Source organism: Harpegnathos saltator, unplaced genomic scaffold, assembly GCF_003227715.2.
Source record: "Harpegnathos saltator strain DR-91 unplaced genomic scaffold, Hsal_v8.6 scaffold139, whole genome shotgun sequence".
Taxonomy (NCBI): domain Eukaryota; kingdom Metazoa; phylum Arthropoda; class Insecta; order Hymenoptera; family Formicidae; genus Harpegnathos; species Harpegnathos saltator.
In genome coordinates this window covers 702185-726048 of record NW_020229916.1, presented here as the reverse complement: position 1 = coordinate 726048, position 23864 = coordinate 702185, and the positions used below count along the sequence as shown (strand labels likewise).

General features: G+C 47.1%; 2 protein-coding genes across 12 annotated transcripts in view; one reads left to right on the top strand and one right to left on the bottom strand.

Moving 5' to 3' along the window:
- dnc (phosphodiesterase dunce) overlaps window positions 1–23864 on the bottom strand; it is a 302091-nt gene that overhangs the window by 37127 nt on the left and 241100 nt on the right. For all 11 annotated transcript variants that reach the window (XM_025308093.1, XM_011144618.3, XM_011144619.3 and 8 more), the window contains 2 exons: window positions 22374–22438; window positions 21380–21492 (listed from right to left, as the gene is read on the bottom strand). In XM_025308093.1, coding sequence (XP_025163878.1) covers window positions 21380–21492; window positions 22374–22438 — 178 coding nt within the window. The remainder of the gene's footprint in view (window positions 1–21379; window positions 21493–22373; window positions 22439–23864) is intronic.
- On the top strand, window positions 5099–7459 carry LOC105185270 (uncharacterized). The gene is made up of 2 exons (XM_011144617.3): window positions 5099–5555; window positions 6831–7459. The coding sequence occupies exons 1-2, from the start codon at window positions 5489–5491 to the stop codon at window positions 7163–7165; spliced, it is 402 nt and encodes a 133-aa protein (XP_011142919.1). The 5' UTR covers window positions 5099–5488; the 3' UTR covers window positions 7166–7459.

The window sequence follows — 23864 nt, the reverse complement described above, 5'->3', positions numbered from 1 at the left end:
TCCCGGCGACGAGACGATTATCGTCGGCAACGATACGTTCGAGCCGGCTGCTCGCGGTAATTAATAGACGCGATAGCTCTCGCGTCGACGCGTCGTTTGCCCCGGTTTCGTCGACATTGTCAAACAGACGCGCGCTCGCGCGGGGAAACGCGATGCGGACGCGCTTTGACATGAAAACATCGACGAAGCGGGCGAGAGAGAGAGAGAGAGAGAGAGAGAGAGAGAGAGAGGAGGGACGCATGGTGTGTTCGATTGTGTTCCGCAGTTGTGTTGCTCTGCTCAAATTCCAGCCGGCAATTGCGCGTCGAAAATTAATAATACAAACCGCGAAACAATGTGAAATTCGTGGAGGCATGCGCGACAGTTGCGCGCCGCGGGGAAAAATCAGCCGGTTTGTGTCTCGCAGCTGCGCGAATACCAATCGCAGTCGCGCGAATGCCAGCGAATGACTGAAAAGAATTGTCGATATCAGCCGGCAATATTCGCTCGCGCAACATTAGCTCGCACATTTGCGCGAAACTGCACGCACATTTGCGCGATCGAAACCTCTCGACGATACTCTTCGAATATTTCCGCTGTCTCTGTGAGGGGGAGGGGGGGGGAGGGGAGGGCGGAGGGAGAGTATTACAACATTTTTCGCAGAAATTCTTCTCAATTTCGCACGTCCCCTCGCATCGTGATCCATTCTTTTAACAACAGCTTTCAGCTTTCAAAATGTATGTAAATACGAGACGAAAAGATGATAAATTAGGACGGAATATTTGCTTGTTGTCTCAAATGACAAAAGTCCGCAGTATTTTCGCGCGCGCGATACATTGTATCGCGACCGCGGATTTCGCACCTCTCCCCACTTCGGCCGACGGCGTGCAGCATTATCGCGGGCCTCATCAGATGAATTCGCTCCGTTCGCCGATATATCTCCATGTAGGAAAGTCGTAGCGACATGGGGCAAATTGCTTGTTTGAAAGCTCAAACCGTTCCGCTTTCGACGCTGGTGCTTCCGTTTCTCTGTGTTGTCAGCAAATTTAATGATCGGTACACCGCGAGTATTTTCAAGTTTGGTCTGTGGGAATATATGAAACGAAACGTAATATAGGGAGAAAAATATAGTGCTGGTATTATCGTTCCACTGTGTTATCGATTAATCTACTGCTCTTAATATTATAGCGTTAATAAAAATAATAATACAATAATTATGGAAAATTTAATTGAATCGAATCGGGATTTGTTTATCAGCCGACGAATACGCTCAACTTACCGACACGTTTAACAAATCAGCCAATGAGAAAAAGTCTCACCGTCCTACCTTTATTTTCCGCACACCAAAAGAATGCAATTCTCCGTAAATAAGTAAATGAATAAATAATATCCCGATCGCCCGGATCTAAAATCCTTCAAGCCTGAACCTAACCTTTCCAAATCGGCCGACTTTCTTCCAAGCTGATGACAAGTCTGCGAGTAAAGAGCGCGGCAACGATTTGAGCTCGATGTGTGAAACGAAGCGTATTGCGGAGAACACAATTGTCCCCTCATTGCGAGTTAAGAGTGAGTAACCACTGAACTCTTACAACTCTTACAACTCCTTATATTTCCGTTACATGCTCCGGCGGACACGAGCATATGGAGGAGATCATCGACTACGATCCACGATCGGATGACGAATTGTCGATCGACGTTCGACCGTCGCAAAGCGGCCAAACGTAACGTTTGTCGCAGATGTAAGTTACCGCTTCGCATATATAGCGGTGATGTCACAGACACACAAGTGGCACTTTTCTTTTCCTCATTAATGCCGGCATATTCATGGGAGCGTGCATTCACGCGAGTAAGGTGCAGGCTGCGAGGTGACGAGCGACGAGCAGCCTGAACGCTCATAACAATAAAAGCCGGTGACCCGATATTTGCATAAGAGCGGCGCGCCTCGATCCGCACGTTCGAAGGCAACACACGCACTTCTGTACACACGTGCACGCACGCACGCACGCACGCACGCACATCACACACATACGGAGCACATCGACGTGCTTTTTCTCAGCCACGGGTGAACTCTCCGTTTCGCCCGTCCGAAACTCCTTTGACACGCGTGTTCCCATCCGCCTCGGTGAGAGAGCGATTATTGCGTCGCGTCGTCGCGGGCAATTCATCGCGAAGCGAGCGAGGAGTCGCCTCATCTAACGCGCGGGGATTCTAACGAGATTCTTATGTAAGACGCAATTACCGGCGACATTTTGCGTCGCGGTGAAGGAGGAAGGAAATACGCTCGTATATGGAGCGCCGCACGCGGCGCGGGCGCCAGGCGCCATTCGTCTCCTGGCGAGGTGCCAGCGTTATGGATTTCGGGATATACCCCAGAGATGTTTCTCAATCTTTCTCTCTCCTTCTTTCACAACATACATACATACATACATACACACACACACACACATTCGCGTACACCCACCCTGCCCCCGCCACCTGCGCGCGGTTAACGAAGAGATCGACCTTGTACTTGATTTGCCATTGTCCGGCTTATTTTGGGGGATTATTAGAAACTTTCCGCGAAACACGGATGTGACGCGCGTGAGCGACGCGTCTTCCGCCAGGGAGAGAATTCGTACACGGAGGAAACAACTAGGGAACGTCACTTGGCTAAAGAATGCGCTTCCGTGGCGCTTCCGCAGCGAGACAATAGAAGAAGGTATTTCTCGCGCCCGCGTGTGAAGTTGCGGGGATCGCAGCCGGAAATGGAAACGATCTGCATAGATGAGGACCAATAAGCCGCTACATAGATGTAACAATCGACGACAATGACGATGCAGATGTGCGGGGATATGAAAATGCATCTGCATCGGATAATGATGATGCACCCAAGAAAAAAGAAATTTCGGAACAAGCGGAATCAGTTAAATTTTAGAAGATTTTATTCTTATATACGGCCTCAAGAGAATTCCCCTAATATTAAGAGGAAAATATTATAAACACATTATTCTTAAAGTTAGAGGAATTATATGTTGCATGTATAATGCAAATCTTATTGATTCTAATATAAATTTCCTTTTATACACAGATTATTTAATCTTTTTTTAACAGAATTATTATTTGTTCTTACTGTACTTTATTCTTATACTGGTTATACTAGTTAGTTAATTTGAAAAAATTATTATAATATATAGCGAAAAATAATATATATATATATATATATATATATATATATAGATGCACTTTTGGCTGCAGTTCTACAATAAGTAGGCACGAATGAAATAAGATCTTCGTAACAAATTTCCAGTCAGTTTTGTTATGGACTTTATAGCTACAAAGATGTTCATCATAACCAATTGTATGAAATATAGTTAAAAGGAAGAATATATTATTCAACGTCTAGCAATGGATTATAAATTATACTTGACCAAATATGGGTAAATTATTTTTAGTTATATATTATAGCAACACACGTACCTTTTTTAAAAAGCGTTCCAAATATTCTGAACCATGAGCATATGGTTATTTTTTCGTTCATGAAGGTAGAGTATGAATAAAAGAAGCCGACATTCAAATCAACATAACCCTCTTCATGTAAAAGGAAAATTAATTGATACAAAAGGAAATCCTTTTGAAATAAAAGGAAAACAGTCGGATATCTAATAAATTTTGGATGAATGGTTCGCTTTATCGAAAGAGGAATCCTTTTTTCTGTAAAAGGCTTCGCTTAGAATATGAGACTATGGGAAAAGTCACTTCACAAATAGAATACTTTTCTTTTGAGTGAGGAAAGTGGAAATTATCTTCGCCATCATGGAACGCCCGAAAAAGGATACGCATCTCTTGGAGATATATTCAGCGAGGACAATTCTCTGGCAACTTGATAAGCGATAAAGTTACGACATTTTTATGTACATACGCCCACACATAACTTAGCCTCCAACTTTCCGTCGAGAGGTGTTCTTGAGAACCAGCAAGTGGCAAATTGTTTGTCTTTCGCTACTTGGAAGCGCTGAGTAAAACTTCAGCTTATATACAAATTAAATTCCCATTAGACCTTCAGGATCTACAGATTTCAGAAAGTTCGGGTCGAAAATAGGGTCAAACTTTCGATCCGGGCAGCATCGTGCGCACAAAAGTTCCCAATCCGCGGCGATCGACAGCACGATGAATATTATTCCGCAACACGGAGTCGCGTAATTCGGATAATTCGCCGAAACCATCTCCGCTGTGACTCCCGTAATTAATTATCCTTGAAGTCTCAGTCAAGGACGAGATGGGAAAAGAGAGAGAGAGAGAGAGAGAGAGAGAAAGAGAGAGGGGGAGAGAGAGAGAGAGAGAGAGAGAGAGAGAGAGAGAAAATCACTTTTAACGGTAACGGCAATTTTTAAAGCTTCGTTGTCGTTTCCTCTCGAAATTACCTTTCGCAGGACTTGAAATCCATCCCGAGGAAGACACAAGCGGAGATCGACAGCGACGGCCGCGGGGCGGGGGGGAGGGCCGGTCCGAATTGAGTCCGATCGATCGCGCTAGTTTCCCAGTTTAAAGTGGAAGATGCGGGGAAGACTCGTCGGAGGCGATTACATTTGCGCCTCGAGAAGTTGAGTCGAGGAAGAGCTATCGTACGGTCGGGATCACATTTAGCGGAGTACGTGGCGAGCTCGTCGGAAAGCGAAAAAGAAAAGACAGCGCGTAATCGAGCGTTTTGGCGGGTTCGCGCTACTACTACGTAACATCAAACAATGTCCTTCGCGTAGCTCGTTCTTTTATCTAAGTTTGCCTATGTGCCGCTGAACACTCACGCGACGTATTTTGGTGCGATATGCGACAAGGCGAACGATAAGGCGCAACGAGTCGATACTGCACGCCAATGGAGGATGGAATCGATCGTGTTTGTTTGAGTGTGATTGTAGAGTGAAAAAAAACGAGAAAATCGGAAGCCATCTATTTACAGCTGCGTCGTTTCGCGAAGTTGCTCTCGTAATGAAGGAACTCATTGCTTTCCTGACTCAGAGTTCCTGAGAGATAACGCGGATCACAAGTTCAGCCGCGAACTTGCGCAGCTAATTGCGATAAAAATTCCACCGCGGCTCAAACTCAAAATAACCGCGAAGAAGGTAACCGCATGTATAGGAATTACGACCGCAGAGAGATAAGGGCGGAATAATGCGGCCGCCTGCGCGTTCAGGTGCAAATTTGAACGCGACGAAACTCCTCTCGTGGCTCGCGCTTCACGTCGTCGTCGCCGGTATCGAGCTCGATGTAACACCGGAGAGGGCAGGGGGGAGGGGGTGTTTCGGGAATATTACAGAGCCGAACGTTTTATGCGTAAATGAAAACGTAAAACGTAGGAACGGCTGTCCTAAACACGTCGCATGTGCATGCGCGAGCGATAGAGGCAAGTCATGACTCGTATTGTAATTATCAGCGTTGTTATAAATGCGCCGAGTACGCGCGCATAGTTCATTAGCGCGATACCTTGTGCTGTGCGACACGTGTACGTCTAGCAATATCGTAAGAAGCGAGGAACATGGGCTACGCGAATTTTCATCTGCTGATATTGCTGCTGGCGTTCGTCATAAGCATCGCTCAGCCCGGTGAGTTTGACGAAATAACAGACGCTTTTTGAGAGAGAGAGAGAGAGAGAGAGAGAGAGAGAGAGAGAGAGAGAGAGAGAGAGAGAGAGAGAGAATAGAGTTACTCTCACTCCCTGAGGTGAGTTCCTTAGGCTACGCAATAAATTACAAACAAGTACCTAAGTAGATACCAACAATAATGAAAACAAGCCTGGGCCGGCATTAGGTGAAAAATATAATATAAAATGAGCGAAGGGCGAATTCCAAATTGTGAGCAATAAGGTAAACGTCCCAATGGCCGGACACGTCCCAGTATCCGACCACTTTGAAAAAAAATATTTACTATTTATTTTAACAATAATGAATGAAAGTAATAATTATTGTAAAAAATGTATCTCCAATATTTGACGATTAGTCGGAAAAACATATATTCAATTTGATTATTTTTGTATTAAAATAAAAATTAAATAAGTATGCATCTATGGTTCGGCAAAGTAATGGTCAATCGTTTTATAAATTCATTAAGAGATAACATCTATATTTATATTATTTCCCATTAGCACATACTAATTTTCTAATTGCGGTCAAACACTGAGACAAATTATATCCGAACATTGAGCCATTACCTATTTCAATTGTTGTCGGTTACTGGTACATTAATGCACTTCATTTTGTGTAAATATTTCATTAATAGTAGATTAATAATAGATATATAAACATTATATATATATATATATATTAGTTTAAAACATTTTTCTCAACTTAAGGGAATCTTAAGTTTTCGAATAAGTGCAAATATTTATATCAAAACTATTTTTAAAATTATATATTATATTTTTGTGACGGCCTACGCTTAAACCGGTTACTGAAACATTTACCTTAAGTCAATCGAGAAGAAACTTGAATAGAGACCAGATCAAATTTGACAAAACTGTCGTTACAATAAAAGCGGACGTATCATAAACTCTGCATAAACACAGAGAGGGAGGCTCTCGTTTTCTCTTTTCTTCTTTTCTTAGTGTTTCTCGTTAGAAAAATGCAGTGTTAATTATTATCAAGCGTCACAAGCGGTAACGCGATATCGCGTCACGAGATGATTTCTATTCGTTTCCCGACCGTAGCGGGACAATCGCAGAAGGATAACGCGTCTCGCGAATTCGCGACTCGCGGAAGGGCGTCCGAAATTGGAATAAAAAATTTCACCCACACACAGACACGCGGGTGTAGCGCGCACTGTTATCTAAAAGAGTAGAATTCGCTGGCGCATAATCGACATTTGTTTTCTCGTGTTTCCAGCGTCGAACGATACCGACATAAGCACAACCACAGCAACGCCGAGCAACAAGAACACTAAAGTCGTCACAAAGGAGGCCGTCAGGCTGAACTTCATACAGATATATAAATGCATTATAAATACGGATATTATAGGAGTTATTGTACAACAGCTTCTCTTAATCGCCCGACCAATTATCCTAATGGTGCCGGAGAAAAGTCTTCGGGTTTATATCGACTGGATCGAGACGACTGTATTCGAAATTATAAATATTTTATACAACATATCTATCCAAAGTACCAATATATTACCAATAATTACTATAACATTATCGATGCTACGAGCGCTTTTCCTCTAACACTGTTCAACCGCGGCGAATTGTGCGAAAAGAAGAAAAAAGCGGCAGCGAGAAAAGAAATTCAAACATCCAGACACTACGACGCGTACCTGTATGAGTGAATTCGCATATCGCCTCTCGGATAACACAGTGAACGATACATAGTCTAATTGCAACGATAAGAAGCGCCAAGGTGAAACGCTGCGGCGATCGCTCGGCGAACCGAAAATTGTATACTTCGCACAAGCGCAAATTGTATTTTTGTAAAAGCATATGCAGCAGCTGAATAAATAGTCTTCAAGTACTGCTACTAAATGTTGAGACCGTGACGAAACGCGCGTACCTCTCGCGGTAAATGGCGCCGATGGCCCTCGCGAAGGGAAGAGGACTCAAGATCGATGATTCGCGATTGTGCGACATCCCGGCGACGGAACTTGCCAGGAGGACGAGTCTCCTCCGTCTCTCCTCCCGGCGTCGGATAAATTTCCATGATGATCGGAAGGGGAATAAATCTCTCAGGGGTAAAACAAGAGGCGAGGTGGAGGAGGGGGTGGGAGGAGAGAGAGAGGGACAGGGAAGGGGTCCTCCTCCGCGGAGGATTCGTGAAATTCGGAACAAATCAGGCTTGCGTAAACTCGCTTGCGACGCGTCAACATATATGTATTATTCAGCAGAAGTGTCGCCGAGTCTACTCAGAGACTCGGGCTTAGCATGGTCTTTTAGGTGATTGCGAATCCGAATATATATATATATATATATATATAGAGGATGTCTAAAAAAAACGGGCTGGCTTTGTGTAGCTGCTATTCTTCTCACCGAGACCAGGGAAAGATTCGGCGTGTTGTACCGATTCCTTGAAACTTGGTAGACGACAAATTTGCCAAAGGTTACTTCGACGTTTATTTTCACGTTACTTTCACTTTTCACGTTACGTTCACTTTTGATGCGAATTTGAGCATCACGAATATATTTCTTTCTCTTGTTTTTATTTGATCGTTGTATGCGACGGACACGAGTGCCGTGCGAAGAGCTCGTTAAGGCGGCCGCTTACTTCTGAAATCTAACTTCTTCGAAATCGCTCGATTTTTGAAATTAAACGCGCGTCTCTCGTTAATCTACGATCCGTTTTTCCACCCGTCGTCGTCGTCGCACAAGTCGTCGTGAGTCACAAATTGAAGCGTCTCGCGCAATTATCTCTCCGAATGTCCACTAATTGCAGGTAATTTCGCTGATTGTTTATCGACTGTTTCCCCTCTCATGTTACTATTTTCCGCGAACAAATAGTCGCCGGACGCGGCGCGGCGTCGTAGCTTATTAATGAGCGAAAACATGTGCTTACTCGAATAAAATAAGCGCTCGCGCGCCAGAGCAACTAAAATAATTCTCCTCGCGTTAATAACAAAGGATTCCCAATTCGCTGGGCATTATCTGCGGTTTGCATATCAGCACAAACCGGCTCCGTCGACTATCTCCCCGATCTACCTTGAAGTGCCATTCGGCAAATTCGCAGTTGCAACAAAATCACGCGCGCACGATGCGCGCTCCTAGGCTTCCGGGAAAAACATTCGTAAACGATAGATATGAAAATATGTGCATGCGCGCATTCGTGGAAACGTGAGAGTTTTTGCCGATGCACAACGTCGGCTGAACAAGCGCGATAATTCGGCGTCGTCGCGCGGCGATGACGACACCTCTCGATGACGCGCGGAAGCGTCATCGAGACGTTTCGTCGCACGTCTTTTTGCGCGCGCGCGCGACGATTCGCGAGAGAAAATTAGAAATTCCCCTGCGGGAATCTTTCCGTTCCTGCAGCCGAGTTTTCCGTTGGATCTTGCTGCTTTCTCCCCGGAAAATTCAGTTTCGCTAGCCGAATTATTTCTCCCGGTGTGCGACCGGCAGTATAATATTAATCGATCGGCGAGTGTCGAGAAAGCTTAATGTTGCGAAAATAAATATCATACAAGAGAGAAGTCTCAGGTCACATAAACTCGACGATATATCTGTTATCGCAAGAGCAAACGTTCGTCCGAACATTCGGCCGCGTTAGAACTCGATTGGGAGTAATTGACCGGACAGAAGTCTCCTACGGGAGTTTTCCGTCCCACCAAGCGAGCTCCCCGTTTGGTCCTCCGAGCGGCATAAAGTCACTTTCACGAAGTAAGTTTCTTCTTTCGCATTAGATTTATTTTAGTATTAAAGTCGTACCCTTCGTTCGTTATTCGCAGATTCGTAATGTATAGTCTGCTTCTTTATTGCGCGGAACGCTGACGGTGTTCGACAACTCTTTCATCACATTCTTATATATTGAAATTAATTCAAATTTCTTACAAGGAAAGAAATATCAATCCGGGACCACACACGAGGATCCGACGACGAGGAGTAATGACTAACTCCTCTAATGGCTAACTGAAAACAATCGACTGATTAGAGCTTTCCCTACTTTTCCCGGACGGAAAATTCATCGGTTACACCGACGAAGATACCAATGTACGACCAAGTCCGAGGACCCTTCTCAAAGATCCTTGGATCCTCAGGGATCGGTCAGGCCATTTTTATTAGGTTATTCATTCAGTTGACTCATTGCGTCGGTTAATCAAGGAAATTGAAGCAGGAAAGCCTTACGCGAGCGGAAAAAGGCCGAGGAGACCCGACGCGAGCTGCTGCTCGTCCAGAGCGCCTTTCGATCGCGTTTCGAAAGATCGCGACCGATGCCGAGGCCGCGACGTGACGGCAAAGTATTTCGGGGTAGGACTGATGATTTATTTATACGACTCGCGACGACGATCACGCGCGACGCTCGTGGTACGTGATATCCGGAGATGTGCGGAGCACGAGGTGAACCCTTGAACCTTGCGGAGGAGAGGTTAAACGGCCGGGCTTGATAGCCCGGGTCGTGGATTGAATTCTCTCATCACGCTGCGATTGACGTTGTTGAACGCCGCGGTTTCCCTCTTGCAGTCGCGCTTCGTAGACTCCGCGACCGGACGGAGCACGCTCCAATCGAACCTATCGATTCTTCCCGCCTTTAGATAGATAATCTAGATTTAGACAGATAGATAATCTAGATCTAGATAAACAATGACGATCGCGGACACTTGGACAGTGCGATCGGACGAGGGCATCTTTTTTTCAGACCGACTCTAACAAACGCTCGAGCGTTTCTTACTCGCTCGGAATATTTTCCACGTTACGTGGAATGGACTGAATTTTTCTTACTACGCCGTGCGTTTATCTATTTCTGTAACCTTCGATGACGATCGGAATAAAAATGTCAGAGGTAAGTTGGTTTCTGCTCGTTTTTAAATTTTTTTGTTTGATTGCGTATCTCGAGAACCTTTTCATTTCGTATATATTTTAAGAACGGTATCTTATTATTAAACGATTGCTTGTGTAACTGTTATGTTAAATGTCATGCCTATGCGACGGTAACAAATAGGTTACAAAATACACCTGCCGAGGTCTAAGAAAAAACTCGAAGCGAGAAGATTAACGTAGGATCAACGTTTCCAGTCGGTCAATTTTTCCCAGTCACCTCGATCGAGTTTTAAGCCGAATGTCTCAACTGGTGACCAGGTAATCTAAAAGCAAATTGATTTGGTCGAAGAGCTTAAATATTTAAAGTTTCAATTGCGTCATATGGTAATTCGTAGGGAAAGAGTTTATTATTTGTAATATTTCCTCAGAATTAACGACGTTTAATTTCGTTCTCTCATCGAAAGCTTCGTCCTGAAGAAGTTAGAGAATAACTGCGCAAACTCAATCAATAGACATTTGGTATTAATTGCGAGCTTTTTAAATATGCCGACAAATTCACAACAGCTCGGATCATCAACAGTACGTTCGTAATTATGTGATATTCCAGATATTTAATATAGTTTCCAATTTTATTCGAAACTCATAACCGATGATATATAAAATTCAGAGTAGACACACACACACACACACACACATATTCTGGACTCATATTAGCTGACTCATTGAGAAAACGAGGACGACTGTCGCACAAATTGGGGCGTTCACCTTAATTTAACAGCCGAATGTTCGGAAGCGAACGTTTTCGGTCGCGGTGACGGATATTTCGTTTCTCGTCAGCGCGTTTTTCGCGTCCGATATCCATTCAGTCACACGGGCGGAGATCTCTCCTCCGGCACTCGGAAATTTGCAAGTGAAATTGCTGCCGACAATCTCGTCGCGAACCACGAATTATCGCGGCGGAAAAACGGACCTGAGACAAGCGTGTTTCCTCGCGGCATCAAGGTACGATAGAAGGTAGGCGTTACGCTGCGGAAAAATGCGCGCTGCGGGGCTTCTCGTTAACCACCTGGGTGATTCGATCCTGTCGTTCTTCCGAGCGAGAATGTCTTCGAGCGCGATGCGTACGAGCGTCGAAACGACAAACAAAACGGCCGAGGCGCGGGCTTTTTACGCAACGGACCGGTCGGCCACGCTAATTGATTCGCGCCGCAGTCGGACGTTCCTCTTGTGAAAAGTTTCGCGGACGGAATCGAGTGCGAAAACGCGAGCAAATGTTTGCCGCGGGCGTTTCGAAGACGAGAAAGGTGTATATTTAATGTCGACCGGTGCCAATGGAAAATTTGCCGATTTTTCCTCGACGCTCAGCGCGGCGCGGCGGCGATGTTTCTTTTGTTTCTCCCTCTTCTCTTTCTGACAACGGGATCTCACGGTGAAAGCGCTTACGAAATACCCGGCGCCGGGGTATCCGCTGCGAAGTTGCGAGGTAAAACGGCAGGAGTATAATGTGACGGGGAAACGCGCACAAAGCCTTAGGAGTTCCCTCTCTGTGCAGACCTTCGTATTTAAATTTGGCAAATCGATGGGGAAACGCGACGTGACGAAGAAACTAACGGCCGAAAGCGCGAGAAGATATCTTGTCACGCGACCGAGTTACATATTTACGCTCCGTATACTTTCGATTTCCGCGATCATCGCGCCGCAAAAATCCGTCATTCTGCAAACACGCGCGCCCGTCGAGCCACTTGTTTAATTAATCGTATCCGCATCGAACGCTGATATCATTATTAGTGCACATTTGTCGCATTACGAGGCTTGCCGTCGCTGCGCATGTGTGCTGCCACGCGCGCGCGCGCGTGTGTGTGTGTGTGTGTGTGTGTGTGCGTATGTATGTATATACACATCGTACCGATCGGTATTCGCAGCGAGCCTAATGATGAGAGGTCACGAGTGCTCGGCGCCGATGTAGGTCAATTAATTCAAAGTATCGATTTTCTTCGAGTAGTGAGCGACGCTCGCAAGGGCATCTCCCTCCCTCATCCCTCCGCATCGATGTACGAGACCGTTCTCCGTTTTCCCTCCCCCTCTCGTGGAAAAAGCGGAGCCTCGCCACCCACGTGGCGCGATTCGGATTCGGCTTGGATATCGACGGAATTGCACACGAGGTCTGCGATCTCGCCCGCAAAGTCTCACACACACACACACACACACGCGCGCGCGCGCGCGCGCGCACGCACGCACACGCGGCGAGCTTCGCTCTTAAACGAAGGCGCGTTCATTCATAACACGATAAAAAGCGATATATTTTTACCCTCAGCCCGCGGCGGACTCTATTAAATCGCGAGTAATTTCTAGCGTGGGCGCGAATTCGGAAGGGAGCTGTTTGTGTTATTACGAGCGCGATCACATGCGCGCGCGCGCGCGCGCGGAATTCCAGTAAAAGTTCGTCAAAGTTGATTCAGCGAATGATGGGATATCAGGAAAATGCGGATGCATGTGACAAGCACGAGGGCGTATCTGTTTTCCGATTGAACCGGCGGTCGCGCTTTTTCGCAGATAGGTCAAAGGTGCGGCATGTGCCGGGCGCAGGAACAAAGCGCGAATGGTAGTGCCCTACGCACCGGATGCATACGAATAAGCCGGCGCGTGAGCGTGCCGAATGCGTTTAACTGCGACGCGTGAATGCGAAATGCTGCCACGGCTAAATGAATCGACGTGGTCGAAATCGCGTCCATACGCGCGACTGCCAGCGTAGTTAATTAGTCCTCCTTTGACTCGCGGCGAGCCGCGTGAAGGGGGACATCCGACATGTAATATCTCCAGTATTTTCAATATTTTTATCATTTGTTTTTTATCCGCTTGTGGTTATAATTTGCTCATCTCGGAGAAAACAAGTAAATTTTCATGTCGCTCGTACGAATGCTTCATCGCTGATTTTTGCCTCTGATTTTATCGCCGACTTCGTGTCTAATCCTCCTCCGATAGAATTTGCGTAATCTTGCCTACTTCTCCCCTTGCCCTTCTCAGATTGAGCCTGTGGAATATTACGTACGTCCGCCTAACGTGCGCCTCTGCGAAATCTTTATTACAACGCTAAATGTCCGAAATAAAAATCCCGCGAGTCAAAGGATGAAGGAAGAAATGCCTCTTTCTCTCCGCTGAGTAATCCCACGCGCGCTCCGGCTACTTTTTTTCTTACGCGCATACGTGTCGTTTGACTGATGAGGGAGCGATCCCAACGACAGACGTGTCGTAAGAGCGTAATATCAACATTTTTACGACCGGGCCGCGCACATCGCGCGCAGACGAATGAAAATCCGTCGCCGGCAGGCTTCAAAACCTCGCTCGAGTCGAGTCTACAGAAACGGACTCTCATTTGTGCGATTGATTGTGCGAATGATGTGTGATAAAAATTTGGCAATTTTGAAAAATTAATTGCATAATAGAGACATGTAAGAAAAAACTGCACAAGAAAAATCTGCTTCACTAAATTTCTACATGATTATAATTACGAGCTGCTCATCAACGGCAGATTCGGCATTTTTCCAAGCCGATAATCGCCGCGTGATTGAAATCGCTGCCTTCAATGCCGCCGATGACGCCGTCGAGAGCAGTCGACGGAAATAACGATAATTACAAATGTACCGGACACTTTTTATCCTCGTGTAATCGCGCCGCAATATTAAGAACAATGCGAGGCAATGCGTCATTCAATTCTTGTAATGTTCGGTCGGCACGCGAGCGCGAACAGGGATGATTGCGCCATTCACGCACAATGGAATGAATTCCGGCTGGAGTGATCCTGTCAGCGGCACTCTCACAGAATCGATCAGGACTCCACGCACAAGCGCTTCACGCCCGAGAAATCGGCCGTCGCGTGTAATCAACGTGCGGCCTCGATTATTCGGCCACGCGCCTGCCCGCTGATAATAAATCGAGACCGCGGCGCTTCGAGACTGATTCTCACTCGGCGGACTTTGTGATGTAGCGGAGTGAACCTTGAAGAAGGCAAATTGGTGCTGCCGCTGTCCTTGCCGGCAACATTTTCAGCGCTTGTGGAACGAAATAGATGTATCGGGTGGCTCATATATAATAATGGGCATTCAGAGAATCCTAAGAGTTTCGCTTAACGCATATGTAACGATCTTTTTCCGCACAGACGTGTTTTGTTGCAAAAAGTGACGCGAACAAAGTTGGACGAATTTCGATGTCCAAAGTTTGCTCCCTTAAAATTTTAAAATTTTTAAACGAATTTAAAAATTAGAAAAAAAAAAAAAACCCCCCGCTATGCCCTTCAAAGGCGATGAATGAGGGTGAATCTTTTGAGAAATGCACCGTGTAGCCCTCAGAATCCTTCGTCAAAATATATCTCGATATTCTTTTGTTTGTACTCGTATATTCAAGTACCCGCCACAATCATTCAATCATTTAAAAAAAGAAAAAAAAGATGGACAGTGAGAATCTCTGGAGGTCTCTGAGGTCTCTGGCGGACAAAATGACTTCACAGCCGGGTCAAGGTGGCTCATCAGCGCCCATCAGAGCGATCTTAAGATTTATATTTTGCGAAAGAAGGTGAGTGGACGCATTACGTGTGCCATCGCACCTCGAGGAAGGGAGAAGGAGAAAGAAAGAGAGGCCGCAGAAGTCCTCTTGCCGCGTTGTTAGGAGAGTGCAAAAGTTTGGATGAATTCCACGAAGACGTCGCGATTAATCCGCTTTTATGGCAGCACTTGCGTGGACTTACGTGGACGTATAACGTTGCCGTTGGAGAGTAAACAATGACACATTATACGTCCACGTATCATCTGGTAGAATAGAATAAATCGTCTCTAATAAGTTTACTTGGCCCATACTTTTCTGTCACGAGACCCAGCAAAACTTTCGCACTCACCCGATATGTAGTCGCCCAGCTGACAGATCGCGCGAAAGTTTCGCTGCTCTCGCGCGACGGCGCGGCGCGTCGAGCAATTTTCCAACGGCTATTCGTACCGCCTTGTACGTATCGGTAATCCGATGATGAATATTCGAAGTGTATTCGCGCCTCGTCTCGTCTCGATCGGTGCCGCCTTTCCTCCCGCTCCCACGCATTTTTTTACCTCGCGGATTCTGCATGTGACGTGCGCGAGGACTCCAAGCGAGGTAATGCGTCATTCTCCGTGAAAATGCCGGCTCGTGAAGCCGTCGTTAGCGGACGGAAACGGAGACGTCAGGCGGAAATGCCAGCGGCGCGACGGATAGCTCGCTCGCTCGCTCGCTCGCTTATGATTGCGAGATTACCCGCCCTCGCGATAGATTAAATCGCAACGGCTGATTAAATCGCCCGAGGTACGTAATCGAGACCGGCTGTTACCTTTTGATCGCAGGGATACCCGAGGTCCCGGCAAAAATGGCGCACCGAGCGCGCTTTGAAAATGTTGGGAGGAAAGTCGCGAGAGGCTGTCGATGCGGTTCGACGAGTGCGGTGGAACAGTGTCATGGTTTGTTTCTTCGGGATCGGGAAAGATCAAAAGCAGCTAACGCGCGATGCCTGAACGCGGACTGTCGGGCTGTCGATAGAATTGAGTCAATAGAATTATTCAACAGCGCCGTAATTGGAGTGAAAGTCTTGTTGGCTCAACGGCAATATCATCGAAACTAATGCATTATACATTATTTTAACAACTCGGGCATGATTATATACATTAATATATGTTGCACATGTGGCAAACGTTATATTAATTATATATATATATATATATATATATATATATATATATATACAGGGTGAGACGCACTTAAAACAGGCCACCTGAATAACTTTGAAAATATGTAAGACAGAAAAAAATATTAAATACAAAAGTTGTAGGATTTTTTAAGTGACGCATCACCTTGAATTTTATCACCTTGAATTTTAAAAATGAAAATCCCATTTTCTATTACGTCAACCTTTTCTATCAGTTAATTTGAACAACTTTCGTCTGAAACATTTTTTTATTTGCCTAATATTTTCTGAGATGTATAACAAGATCAAGAACAATAACAAGATCGTCAGTAATACATTGCTATTGAATGAAATGAACTTTTTAGCCCAATTACGACGCTGCTGACTAATTCTATCAACTCGACAGGGTGCTCTTGTCCGCGCAGATGCAAATCTGAGTTGGAATATAAAACGACTCGTCTCCATGCTGCGATGAACAAACGAAAGCTCGTTGACGGTACAATTTTCCCGAGTCTGTTCTCCTCGCTATTACTCCGTCAATAATATATCAACGTCTCTGTCGAGAACGTTCCGAGTCGTCGTGTATTAAAAAAAAAATTGCCCCGCCTCGTTCACCGACAGGTAACAAGTCAATACTCAAGGGCGGGTACAAGGAAAAATTCGCGAAAGAAAAGGAAAAGAAAAAAAGGAAAAAAGAAAAGGAAGAGGAAAACGTCGCGACATTTCGACGTTTTAACGTTACGGTTCACCTTTCGCGAGCGGTTAATTTCAATTTCAAATAATAAACGACAAAAGAGAGAGAGAGAGAAAGAGAGAGAGAGAGAGAGAGAGAGAGAGAGAGAGAGAGAGAGAGAGAGAGAGAGAGAGAGAGAACGAGCGGCCACCCGGATAAGGATCGGCCCAATTTATAAGCGTGTCCAGACTTCTCTTTCTTTTTTCTTTCACCGGACTGACGTACGTGCCGTTTGCTTTCAGAGCTTTCATATTCACGTCAATCCGACGAACAAGGAGCCATCGACGTTCTTACGCGCGTCATACGCGCGCCCGCGACACGAAGCGCGATGACGTTCCTTTTGTCAGCGGGAAGAAAGTGCGGATCTGTGCGGCGGACGTTACGCGATCGATCCGCTCTCGACGCGAACGCGACGGCCGATATAATATCGGTCGTAGAACGTTGAAAACGGCGAGCACCAGTTCGCCCGCTCGACGCGCGATGCGAATGAATAATGCATAAGGTGAGGAGAATAAGCGTGAAATATTTAGCCGGTGCGACAGAGGAAGAGAAACGCGGCGGATGAAGAAGCGAATGTTCGCGAACGAGTGTTCCCGCATTTTGTACGCCCGCTCGGGGCGGATATGCGATATTTCGAGCGAATCCGAGAAAATTGCGTCGGCAGAGACGAGAGTTCAGAAGCGTGAATGAGCGTTACGTTCCATCCGCGCGACTGCACGCGAGTTTCGAAAAAAACGCGTCGCGCTCGCTCGTCGTGGCGCGGATCAATGTTACTTCGTTAAAGACGACGATCGAGTGCAGTTCCTCGTCTCTCAAGGATGCTTCGATTTTAATATTTAAAGCTCGCTTTCGACCATTTATAAGTCGCGACAGAATTCGAGATAGAATTCTGCGCAGTGAAAAAGCGCTCGAGAGAGAGAGAGAGAGAGAGACGGGAATTATATTTAACGCGATGTATTTACTTTTAATATTTGAAGTGCAATTTGTACGATCCGTGTAGGTCGCGGTAAAAACCGAGATAGAATTTCGAACAGGCGAATCGGAATCGTATTTAATGCAATATTTGACTTTAATATTTGAAGTCCAATCTGGACGATCGCGAGGAAAATCCCAGGCGGAATTCTGCGCGCGGGAAAACAGCGGAGAAATCGGAATTATATTTAATGCAATGTTTGATATACACGCAACTCTCTCTCTCTCTCTCTCTCTGTTCCTCTTGCAAATCTCTGAATGATTTCCGCGCTCCTGCGTCGCGCGACGCGTATAATTATGAATAAAAATCTACCTCGCGTGTTTTCAGCGTTATTATAAATTATTTGCGCATTATAAACAGTCTAGAGGGCGTTTCGCGCGACGCGAGCGGATATTCATCCGCCTTTAATACGCTCCGCGCGACAAAGGCTATGTTTTGTTTTAATTACTTTCCTGTTTACGGAAAACTCGTGGCGCGCATTAATATTCCGTCTTGGAGGACGCGACGAGCGCACAAAGCGACGGAGAATTCACTTTTAGCTTCGTGGTGGCGATTAAAGAGGAGACCGGCGGCGGCGGGAAGCGTCGCCGGCTAATTTCTTCGCGGCTGAAAACTACGGCGATTCCGCGAAGAGATCAGTTTTAGCGGCGTTAACGCCGCCAACCGCGGGACGCGATATCGCGTCATAATCGATGCGTCAATTTCAGCCCCTTAATTAGAGACGTTGTTTCGGGCTTTATCGCGCGGCTGTTCTCTCGCGAGTCGCCCATCCGACACCCCGCATATTTGCTTCCATTTCCCTGCCGACAGCAGGCGCGAAAGGAGTCCCGGTTAATTGAACGCCCACGCGGAACTGCACGTGGCATTGCTACGTACGTCAGAATGAGGACGAAAAAGGCGCGCTCCATTCAGAAAGTTCCACGGAGAAAGTAAAACCCCGAGCGGAAGCGCGGGGAGGAGCGAACGAGGAGACGCGAGTCTCGGGCAGCGGAGTGAGCGGCGAATGGTCTGTTTATTCGTAGCATTTCAATAACCGATATTCCTCTCCCTCGCCTCTCTCCCTCGAGTAGAAACTTAATTAGCGTGTTGAAGCCCGACGGAGGCTGCTTGAGGATGAAACCTCGGAGGAACATCCCGCGAGATCAAAGGCCCGGACGAACGCGCGCTGTCAGAAGAGACCGAGAGAGCGAGAGCGAGAGCGAGAGCGAGAGGAGAGCGAGAGCGAGAGCGAGAGCGAGAGGAGAGGAGAGGATGGGGGGAGAGAAAGAGTAACGCTCGTTCTCTCAGTCGCACTTACTTACCGAAAAGCGCGCGCGCAGCGCAATGGAAGCACACGTCGAACCGCGCGATAAATATTCCGCGCGCACGGAGGAATATTCATATCTCGCGCGCCCGGAGGAATATTCATATTCGCAGGACGAACGAGAAAAGTTTCGCGCCGGGAACGAGATTCCCGGGAAAAGCTGATCGCATGTCAGGAGCTAGTCAGCTTTTGTTCTCTTCGGGCTTTGCCAGACAGCGGCCGTTGAGCAACCCGGGCGCGAATATTACCGTGGGGAATCTTCATCGCCGACATTTATATGCGAAAATACCAACATTACATGTGAAATAATCACCGCGATTGCCGTGATTATGTAATAACTGAACTTAGAAAGTGGTCAGGAATCGCCCGCTGTGGTAAGAAATAAATTAACGAATTAATGATATGCATATTAAGTCGAGCGCGCGTAAAGTTGATTTAGTCGCAGCACTCGAGACCTCAAATGTGTTGTATTCTTCCAGTCCGTGGAAAGATTTCACATATTGCCTCAGAAACGCCGCTCAGAGCGACGTAATAGTTCACAGGAGTCAGAGAGAGCAACCGCGCATGTTCTAACGAGTAGACACTCGATATTAATTATAAACTCCCAAGAAGCAACCGCTCGAATTATCGCCATCAACGGCGTGTAATGTAAATTATGATAATCCAGCCTTTACGGTGGTAACTTTCAATTTCGCTCGAAACTTGTCATCGAATCTAGAGCAGGGGCACGCACGTTTAAGACAAACGCGGGCGCATATCAGCCGATTTGATATTAAGATCTCATTAAGGGTCACGCGATTGTCGCTAATTGTGTGACGTTCGCCTCATTCCGTCTGTATTATTATGCTCATTTGCTCTACATCTCGCTCGCGAAAGTCAGCTTTTCAGCGGCAAAGGGGAGGGCGGCTTGCCCGCAGCCCCCGGGCGAGGGTGAGGTCTCCTCGACAAAGGCGCGTCGCGGGGAAACAAAGTAAACATCGCGCTCGTCAGCTGTGCGATAATTACCGCGCTAAACCGCCGCGGCGCGGCGGCACATAAAGTCGCCATTTTCGCTGTCGCTGGCAAGAAAGAGAAAGAGAGAGAGAGAGAGAGAGAGAGCAGATTGCGCGACTCGCGCTGTCGACCTCGCCCGTGGAAATTGGAAATCCCGCGGCCGACTAACGACCAGCGCGGAAATTGCGCTGCGGGAGAGCGCGTCGAGCATCGATCGAGCGCGAGACGATGCCTCGTCTCTGTCCGAGCGCTAAGTGGCCATTACGGGCGCGGATGAACGCCGACGGTTTAGCGGCTTGTCACACCTCGACTTGTCTCGCGCAATATTTCGACTACGAGCTTCGACTGCCAACGACGGATCAGCCCCCGCTCTTACCGCGCCGCGCGGCGCAGCTTCGGTCTTAGCTCAGTTGCGTCGCCGAGTAATCGAATAATATCGCTCGAGATATCGTCAAAACTGAACGGACGCTGCTGCGTCCGTGTCGGGGGATGGATGAGAGGGGGGAGCGTATGACACTCGCGTGAGATTTATTCGCAACCACCGACGAGAGGAAGTTGATCGACCCGCCGCGGCTCAACGCTGAGAGAGAAGCGAGCGCTTCGATGTGCGCGGCGATTGGGATCGATCGCGCGAGTCCGCTTCTTCGCTGCGCGTCGAGCCCCGCCGCGCGGTGCGTACGTAATTAATTCCGCACTCGGTGACGACGCGCGAAAACGCATCTCGGGACGATGCGTTTGAGGAGCGAGCGCGCTCGGCAGAGACGCAGAGAGGAGAAACGAATTTTTTTTACGAAAGCCTCGACGAGCGAGGAGAACTCGGAAATCCGAGGAGAGAGCTCTTTTAATTTCCGCCTCTCTCTCTCTCTCTCTCTCTCTCCCCCTCTCTCTCTCTCTCTCTCTTTCTCTCCCACACGCTTCTCTCTTTACATCCCGCGCTATTGTAGCGACCGTCCGCCGGGAATTTATTCCAGGATATGCGAAATTTGCTCGGGCTGGTCCGCGAGACCGCAGCGAATCGGATTCGCGTTCGCATGACTTCTCCGTAAAATCATTTGAATAACGCATTCGCAGAGCCTGGCCTCTGGATACCAAGCCTTGATATCTTGCGTATGCGCGGATATAACGTGACCTCTTTGAGACTCGTAAGATGTACGAGAAATCGAGCGTTCAGAGAACATTTACGTGACAGAGAGAACATATAGGGGGGGGGGAGGGGGAGAGAGAGAGAGAGAGAGAGAACAGGGGGATAATGGGGAAGATATAAGCGGATAAAGCCATACCTTGAGGGATGCCATGTCGGACACGGATCGATGCGTCTGAATGGTCTCCAACTGATCCAAGCACCAGTCTAGCTCCTCTATCGTCTCCACAGCCAGTTTCATGAAGGGCTCCTCTGCAAACGGCAGGAAGGGCAAATTTAATACTATAAAAGCATGCTCGCAGGGCGCCGAGCAATAAGTCAACGCGAAGAGATTTCAAATCGCCGGGGGAACGGCTACCGCGGCCGTTAGAATTTAGCTCTTCGAAACCGCGAAAGCGCGTCCCCGGTTATTTATTCTCCGCGTGATCTCCAAGCCCGCTCCAAGATTCTTTGGAAATTTTATCAGACGTTATGAACACGCATACTTCGCGAGAGGAGAAAGGGGGCTTTCATTCTTCTCTCATGCTTTACGGGCACGTCGACAGATTACTCGCGCGTACTCGCTCGCGTCTTCGCTGTCAGGCCCTCGTGGGGCGGCTGAAAAATTCCAGACCGCGGGCAACAAAAGGGACGCGCCCGCGAGGGCGTAGGGCGAAACTCGGGAGGACGCACGCGAATATCCGAAGGTCGCGATAACAAGTAAGTTCTCCAACGAAAGAACATGACCCAGAATGCAAAATCGCCGTCGCGAGGGAAGTCGACGCGGCGCCGCGTGGAGACTCGAAGTCGCCTTCGGGCTTCGTGCAAGTTCAACAAAACGACAAACGGGGATGAGATGCCGCGCGTAGGGGTGTATATGTGGACGCGGGGTGTTTATGCGAGGAGAATCCCCGAATCCGGACGGGCGGAAATGACTCAATCGCGATGGTAACGAAGGTTTGATGGAACGAAGCTTCAATCCACACGGCGCGCCGAACACGACGCGATTGAAAACATTCACAGAGATCGCAAGCAAGTAATGAACGGAAGCGCGCGTTGAATCCCGGCGAAATGAAGGCGAATCGCGCTGAGGTTGCAAATTCGCCACGACGTGTCATTCTCGCTTTCGCATCGCGACGCGACCACACCCTTACCTCCTGGCGCCAAAATCCGCGGCTGTGGCGTACTGCTGCCCTGTTGGCCACTGCTCCTCCGCGACCTGCGACAGATCCAAGAGAGGATTAGATGTCGAGCTACGCGGAACGACCACGCGCACCGTCTCGTCATGTATGCATCTCGCGGCATTCCTTACGTCGGGAACTACGCGACGGGAATCAAGACGCGCGCAAGATCGACTTCGTCGTATCGGGCGAGTGCGAAAGTTTCGTGGTGGAAAATCGGCCGAGTAATTTCCGTGTAAACTATATCCTTCCGCCGAGCTACTGTCCTCTATCATCCAACGAGTATTATACCGGGTGTCTGAGGATCACTCCCTTTCTTTCAAAAACCAAGTATTTTGGAGAGAAAGGTTTTAGACAAAGATTGCATGTTTCAACGGGGAACATAAAACATGTATCGGTTTGTTTACAGATGGCGCCACTTTCGAGATATTCACCGATCATTACTTTTCTTAAGCGGGAACCCCAATTTTTTATTATATCATCTATTTCTACCGACTAATTTGGACGACCTTGTCTGAAACATTTTTTTATTTGTCTAAGTATGAGGAAAACTTGGTAACTTCTTCAATATTTGACTTACGATATCTCGCTAACTATTTGTCGGATGAAAAAATAGTGCTGGACTGTTTTACTCTACTTGGTCTCAGGAATATATTGTTACAGTAGCGCCTGACTTTTGTTAATTTCATGTGATTTTGAAATTTCCAAAAGTCGATAAGTGGTGAGTCTCACAGGCACTCAGTACAAATACATATTTGAATTACCATAAAACTGGATCAGTCACGACATCTTTGACGAACCTGTCGAAATTTTCGCATCCGCTCGAGATAAGCAATGCCGTTATAACTTGATTAGCGTAGCTAGGAGTTACTACCGATACAACTGACATGAGATTCTGTTCTAGCCCGAGGGGATGCCAGAATGGACGACGAATTCCGCAAGTACCGATAGATAACCGATAGATAAAGGTAACGATAAATGTCGATAACCAAATATTATGTTAAATAAGCACCACGATATCTCTGATAAACATACGATCGTGCCAGCCTTTTTGTATTTCTTGCGCTTCAGCGCGGACCTGATATAAATATCGTGCTTTATCATATTCAGCATATGGAAAAGTTAACCGCGCATATATACGGCAATCTTTCTGCAAGCTTCCCGTATATTTTTAGGCTTGTAAATCCAGTTTTAAAAGCGCAGCTATGCTCTTTGAAATTCACCTCAGTGGAGCAAACATACTTTCGGTACGTAAAAGCTACGGGGAACTTTTGTATCAAGCAAATCCTTACTCTCTAAATGGCAGCTCGAGATGTCAATTTTGAAACTGCTTGCCCTCACATGTCGAGCAACACTCCGCATTTTGCGCTCCGCTCTTTCAGCGTGAGTCGTAAACGTATTTGTAATCCTGTTCCAACCAACATGACGTAAAGTTTGCGCAAGAAAGTCGGCATCCTTTCGATA